Source organism: Gekko japonicus, unplaced genomic scaffold (assembly GCF_001447785.1).
Source record: "Gekko japonicus isolate JY-2015 unplaced genomic scaffold, Gekko_japonicus_V1.1 scaffold1395, whole genome shotgun sequence".
Classification (NCBI taxonomy): domain Eukaryota; kingdom Metazoa; phylum Chordata; class Lepidosauria; order Squamata; family Gekkonidae; genus Gekko; species Gekko japonicus.
Window position 1 is genome coordinate 389,785 of NW_015161440.1, and position 7,123 is coordinate 396,907.

The following is a 7,123-nucleotide window of genomic DNA, read 5'->3' on the forward strand; positions in this document are numbered from 1 at the left end:
TTTTTGTCTTAGCTCAGGAAGGACGGCTCCAGAGCAAACAAATTTATGCAGCAGCCAAATCGCTTGCTCACAACTTTAATGCCTGTTACAGTAACTCACAAAGTAGAATTTTTGCTCACAAGACTCCACAGCTTAGAGGGAGCATTGGTCATTGAAAACAAAAATTGCTTTACTTGAACTAACAGGGAAAAGGTGAACAGTATTTAAAGCAACAGACTCTAAATCCTAAATGTTCACAGCTAGAAGGCTACACGAGAATAATGGCGTCTCTTCTCCAAGCGAACAAAGACAGGGAAGAGACCCCAATATTGCAAAATAGCTGGTATATGAATTTTCCCATCAGAACACTAAAGTTCAGGTCATTCAACTAAGACCTCCTACAAAAATTGTGGGCTTTTCTCACCTGATGACAGATTGATTACAGTAAACACATGTGCCTTCCTGTTGACTAACAAAGTTAACTCTATAACAACGGAAGTGTTGCTCGACTTGCTAAACCCAACACTCTTGCTAAACCCTCCCACCATTGCCCCCCAAGCGCCAAGGATACAGAGCATCCCTGCCCCAGATGTAAGAACATAAGATAAGCCATGTTGGATCAGGCCAATGGCCCATCCAGTCCAACACTCTGTGTCACACAGTAGCCAAAACCCAGGGGCCACCAGGAGGCCCACCAGCATGTCCAGGACTCCAGAAGCCCTCCTGCTGTTGCCCCCCAATCACCAAGAAGACAGAGCATCACCGCCCCAGACATAAGAACCTAAGACAAGCCAGTGTTGGATCAGGCCAATGGCCCATCCAGTCCAACACTCTGTGTCACACAGTGGCCAAAACCCAGGAGCCATCAGGAGGTCCACCAGTATGTCCAGGACTCCAGAAGCCCTCCTACTGTTGCCCCCCAAGCACCAAGAAGACAGAGCATCACCGCCCCAGACATAAGAACCTAAAACAAGCCAGTGTTGGATCAGGCCAATGGCCCATCCAGTCCAACACTCTGTGTCACACAGTGGCCAAAACCCAGGAGACATCAGGAGGCCCACCAGCGGGACCAGAACTCCAGAAGCCCTCCCACGGTTGCCCCCCAAACACCAAGTGTGGGACCTGGAAAGCTCCCACATTTACGTCTGATTTCCACACGACAGAGATCAGTTCCCCGGGAGACAATGGCTGCTTTGGAGGGTGGGGTCTGTGGCGCTGTGTCCTGCTGAGGCCCCTCCCACCTCCAAGCCCCACCTGCTCCCAGCTGCACTCCCCAAATCTCCAGTTCTTTCTCAACTGAGAACTGGCAGCCCTGCTCTGCTCTGCTCGCGTGCCTTCCAGCAGCAAGGCAAAAAATTCCCCTTATGCAAACCCATTTCCCAGTATATCAGACAGATGGACTCACATTCTAGCTGTATCCGAAGAAATGAGCCCTTGTTGCTCTTGTCATCCTCTTCTCCTGTTGGATCCATTTGTTGCTGCAGAAACTCTCTTGCTTTCATAACAGAGTCAATTTCCCCCCTCTTATCTTTAAATTTAAAGAGTAAGACTTTGGGTACAATCCATTTGTAGGGTATGTTGTTCTTTTGTAGAAACAAAGCCAAGTCTTTGTATTTTTTTTCCTTTCCCCCCTTATTTCAAAGGGAATGTCTTTCAAAACTCTTATCTCCTTGCCGTCAATTTTAAGGGTAGTTCCATTTGTTGCTTTTAATATCTGGTCCCTCACTTGTCTTCTGGAGAATCTCACCACCACCTCACCGGGCAGATTATTTTTCTTTATGTATTCTGAATATGACCTATAGATCACATCCATTTCACCTTGGAAGTTTTCTACCCCTTCTTGTGGAGGCAGAACAAGGGGAAGAGAGCTTTGGCTGCTTAGTTTCTTCATGTCGAGGACATCGGGGCCAGGGGAGAAGGGGGACAGTTCTCCTTAGGGTACAGAGGATCGGTTTCTGCATTATAAGACGGGTACCTGAGACTCTGAAACCCCTTTCCGGCCCTCAGCCTGACCACTGCCTTTTCTCTTGCCCCCACCCAGGAACATCGACACTCTGATCGTGGATGTCTACCCTGTCCTGGACACCCCCTCCAAGCAGGTCATCTGGCAGTTCATCTACCAGCTGCTGACCTATGAGGAGCAGGAGCATTGCCAGCAGAAGATCGCCAGGTTCCTTGGCTACAAGTCCGTGGCAGGTGAGCTGCCGGCATCCGCAGGTGAGTTGCCTCTGGCTTTCCCAGCTGCTGGCAGGGTCCTGAAAAGCACCGAAACCAGCTTGGGGGTCATGGGGATGGAGACCGTGCTGGGCTGCCCACCAGGGTGGTGGTGGTGGTGGTGAAGAAAAGCTGGATCTTCATAGCTAGATCAGAAGGGCAGCAAATGCTCAGAGGCAGGGCGGGTTCCACAGGAAGTGGCCTTCTACTGAATCAGACCTCCGGGGTCTCAGAGTCTTGCCTACTCAGACTCACGGCCGCTCTCCAAGGTCTCAGGCAGAGGTCTTTCCCATCACCTCCTGCCTGGTCCTTTCTAACAAGATGTTGCTGGGAATTGAACCTGGGACCTTCTGCATGCCTAGCAGATGCTCTACCACTAAGCCACAGCCCCTCTTGACAGCTCTCCAGGGTCTCAGAGTCTTGCCTACTCAGACTGGCAGCCACTCTCCAGGATCTCAGACAGAGAAAGGTCTTTCCCATCACCTATTGCCTGGTCCTTTCAACTGGAGATGCTGGGGGTTGAACCTGGGACCTTCTGCATGCCAAACAGATGCTCTACTACTGAGCCACAGCCCATTTTGACAGCTCTCCAGGGTCTCAGGCAGAGGTCTTTCCCATCACCTCTTGCCTGGTCCTTTCAACTGGAGATGCTGGGGGTTGAGCCTGGGACCTTCTGCATGCCAAACAGATGCTCTTGGTGCTTGGGGGGGTCAACAGTGGGAGGGCTTCTAATGTCCTGGCCCCACTGGTGGACCTCCTGATGGCACTGGTATTTCTGGCCACTGTGTGATACAGAGTGTTGGACTGGATGGGCCTTTGGCCTGATCCAACATTGGCATCTCTTATGTTCTTATGTTCTTATACAGCTCTCCAGGGTCTCAGGGAGAGGTCTTTCCCATCACCTCCTGCCTGGTCCTTTTCAACTGGAGATGCTGGGGATTGAACCTGGGACCCTCAGCATGCCAGGCAGAGGCTCTTCTCCACTGAGCCACAGTCCCTTCCAGATCTGGGGGAGTACAGAGAGTTTTCTTCCCACCTACTCACCCATGCCTGTCACTGCCTGCCTGCGCATCCTTCCCCTGCTCTGCTTGCAATCCCTCCCGCTGCTCATGCTCGCAGTCATCCTCTGCACTTTCCCCGATGGCACCAGGCATTGTGTGCAGCTGGGAGTAGGCGTGACGGAGCACTCAGCAGCAAGTGGCCAGGGGAAGGGAGTGTTGGGGGCGTCGGCTGCAGCGAATTCCACCGGAAGCCCTAATGCCGTCTCTGTCCAGCAGCAAGGGCAGATGAGAAGTGCAGGGAGTCTGGGTATCTTTTTAAGGGAGGGGCAAATGGAAGGTCACTGAGAAAGCATCACTGGGCGATTTTGCATTGGCTTTTCCCTCCGTTGTTTTACGGAACCCACCTTGGAACAGAGGATTCCCCTCTGCCTTGCATGCCGGTTTCACTTCCTTTGAGCGTCGGATTTTACGGTACCCTCCCCACGGGCATGCCGCTTTCGCTTCCTTTGATCATCGGCAGGGCTCTTTTTGTAGAAAAAGCCCAGCAGGAACTCATTAGCATAACAGGCCACACCCAACAGCAGGAACTCATTAGCCTATTGGGCCACGCCCCTGACAGCACAGCTCATTGGCACATTAGGCCGCACCGCCATGTTGCCAGAAGTGTGGTCATCCAGCCACACCCACCTTTTGCTTCTTATTCTGTTCACCTTGTTTGTTGTCAAAACCCAGGGCCTTTTTTGTAGCAGGGACTCCTTTGCATGTTAGGCCACACACCCCTAATGTAGCCAATCCTAATGAGTTTCTGCTGTTGGGTGTGGCCTGTTATGCTAATGAGTTCCTGCTGGGCGTGGCCAACTCGGGAGCTGGCCGGAACACCGTTCCTGTGCGTTCCCGCCCAAAAATAGCCCTGATCATCGGGGTTTACGGTACCTACTGCATAGATTTATGGCCGTTCAGGGGTGACTTTGCAGTCAGTGCAATGTTGCCCCGAGGTATCTGAATGTGGTTTCGAGCTGCACGTTTCCCTCCCATTTGAGAAAATGTGGAGTGAACGCTAGATGCAGAATCGCCCACCATGCCCATCAGAGCGAAGACGGAGTAGGGCCCTGAGCACTGCTCCAGAGTAAGCCTCATTAACCTGCATCTGAGATGCGGAAGAGCCACACTCCCAATGTCCCCTTCCAAAGAGCCGGAGAAGCAGCAGGGAATCAGCTGACAAGGCCTCTTTTGGGAAATGTGTCGTGTTGGTGTCGGAGAGTGGCAGGGGGGTATTAATGTGTCACCCGGATCCCTGCGGTGACGGGCCCCGCACCTACTCCTTCCTCCGTGTCGCTGCCTGCAGTTACTGTGGCAACCTCAGCACCAGCTGTGCCTTTTCAGGGTGGCATTGTGGGCTCTTTTGCATCCAAGGCAGCCAAGGCAGAGGGTAAATTTAGAATGAAGGGTTTTAATCTTCAGCTCCGGGATTGCTCCTTACAAGGCAATGCTTGCGTTTGTTCCTGAAAGATTGTTTTTTTACAATGCTGAATTGCAGCTAGAATGCTGGGGGGGAAGACCCAGTTTTTGGAACATTCCCTTTGGAAGACAGACCTGGGTTTGCTTGTTAACAACATCTCCTCTTGCTGTCAAGTTGCTTCCAACTTATGTCGACCTGATGAGTGAAAAGGTAAAGGTAAAGGTTCCCTTGCTCGAAAGCCAGTCGAGTCCGACTCTAGGGTTGTGGTGCTCATCTCCGTTTCAAAGCCGAAGAGCCAGCGCTGTCCAAAGACGTTTCCGTGGTCATGTGGCCGGCATGACTAAACACCAAGGTGCACGGAACGCTGTTACCTTCCCACCGAAGTGGTCCCTATTTATCTACTTGCAATTTCTTGCTTTCGAACTGCTAGGTTGGCAGGAGCTGGAACTAGAGATGGGAGCTCACTCCGTCATGCGGCACCCGGGTCTCGAACTGCTGAACTACCGACCTTCCACAGCCTGCAGTTCGGCATCCTTGCTCAGACCTTGCAAACTGGTGCCTTAAACCCGAAACCCAACATCGAACAAAAAAGAGCGATTGTCCCAAAAGTGGGATTCGTCAAAGTCACTGCTAACTTCTTCAGATAGATCAAGATGAGCAGCCATGTTGGTCTGTTTGTAGCAGTAGAAAAAAAACAAAAGCCCAGGAGCACCTTTGAAAGACTAACAAAAAATTGTGGCAGGAGACGAGTTTCTGTGAGTCACTGCTCACTTCTTCAGATACAACTAGAATATCAGTCCATCCGTCCTCATATCCTGGAGAGGGGAGTGATTCTTCACAGGGTTGGAGGATTCCCATTCTGTAGGGTGCCTTCCATGGAGATAGATCGAGGTCAGTGGAGTGCCTTCCATGGAGATAGATCGAGGTCAGCAGCCGTGTTAGTCTGTCCGGAGAAGCAGAAAAGAGCAAGAGTCCAGCAGCACCTCAAAGACTCACAAAATGCGTGGCAGGGGAGGAGCTTTCGTGAGTCACTGCTTACTTCTTCAGACAGATCAAGATGGGCAGCCAGGTTAGTCTGTCTGTAGCAGTAGAAAAGAGCAGGAGTCCAGGAGCACTGCACAAAATTTGTGGCAGGGGTAGGAGCTTTCACGAATATCTGCTCACTTCTTCAGATACAGCTAGAATGTGAGTCTGTACATAGGGAGATAAGAGTCCTGTGTCCCTGTTCAGTCCTGGGGGGTGGTTCCATTGTTCTGAACTTGTGAAGAGAGCTGCAATACCCCCTCCAGCCACCTGCAGTGGTGGATGCCAACGAGTGGCACTGAGGGAAAGGCACCTTGGGATCCTTGCTTAGTGGAGAGCCCTGGAGCCTTACAATTTAATAGCGGAGAGCTCCTGCCTTCCTTTGTGCAGAAAAGGAAGTCAAGCGTGAGCAGGGTGGCCTCTCAGGAGGAGACGTCACATGCGAGGATTTTCCTTTTCAGCTGAGCCAGAGGCCGAGGAACGGCACCGCAGCTCAGTTCGGCCAGCCCCCGTGTGCCGGACGAGCATTCGCACCCACAGCTCCGAGGACGGCGGAACTGGAGGTGGGTCGCGCTGGTGGATTTCCACTCGCTTCGCGTTTGTGCCGTTCCATCTGCTTGCTTGGCATGGAGGAGGAGGAGGAGGAGGGAGTCCCTTTAAGGCTCTGCCAGCTCCCCCTCCAGAGATTTGGGATGGCTGTATTTTGGGGGAGCGGAAATGAACAAAGTCCACGGGGCGTGTCCATGACAGTGGGCGATCCTTGGGCTCGAGCGGTATCCTTCACAAGGGATCTGAAGAAGCGTGCGTGCACACCAAAAGCTTGTACCCAGAATTAACCTTTGTTGGTCTTGAAGGTGTCCCTGGACTCAGACTTTACTCTATTACTTCAGACCAACATGGCTACCCACCAATGTTCCCCCTACGTTCTGGAGTCTTATATGCAAAAATTCTACTTTGTGAGCTACTGGCATGAAAGTTGTGAGCGAGCGATTTGGCTGCTGCATAAATTAGTTTGCTCTACACAGTGATTATTATTGTGATAAGCGTGCTAAACTGAATAATATAGTACTGCAAAAATCAGAAAATATACGCTGTTTAAATAAGTTAAAGTGATATGCTTTTTTAAACAAGGTTGGAATACAAAAATACAGTCAGTTTCAAATAAACAGGAGTGGTTTTTAACGAAGCAAATGATGTTAACGACGTGCTCCGGAATGTCCTGTGTCGTTTCGACGTTCCTTCTTCTGAACAAGATTCTATTGATAATTTCCAGTTTTTTGTCTCATCTATAAGAGTAAAAATGAGGCCTGATGCTCACATGATTTTTCTTCATAGGTCAATAACAAAGCACAATTGCTAGTAGAAAATTCATGTCGGGCGAGTAACAGTCAAATAGAAGCCCAAAATGAATTTTCTACTAGCAATTGTGCTTTGTTATTGACCTATG

The 7,123-nt window shown here is 50.8% G+C and overlaps 1 protein-coding gene across 1 annotated transcript in view; it reads left to right on the forward strand.

Moving 5' to 3' along the window:
• The window catches only part of GRID2IP (glutamate receptor, ionotropic, delta 2 (Grid2) interacting protein), a 113,362-nt gene that overhangs the window by 54,215 nt on the left and 52,024 nt on the right, over nucleotides 1-7,123 (forward strand). Inside the window, exons 9-11 of the mRNA XM_015429022.1 lie at nucleotides 2,021-2,196; nucleotides 6,067-6,081; nucleotides 6,138-6,239. Of these exons, the coding sequence (XP_015284508.1) occupies nucleotides 2,021-2,196; nucleotides 6,067-6,081; nucleotides 6,138-6,239 (293 nt within the window). The remainder of the gene's footprint in view (nucleotides 1-2,020; nucleotides 2,197-6,066; nucleotides 6,082-6,137; nucleotides 6,240-7,123) is intronic.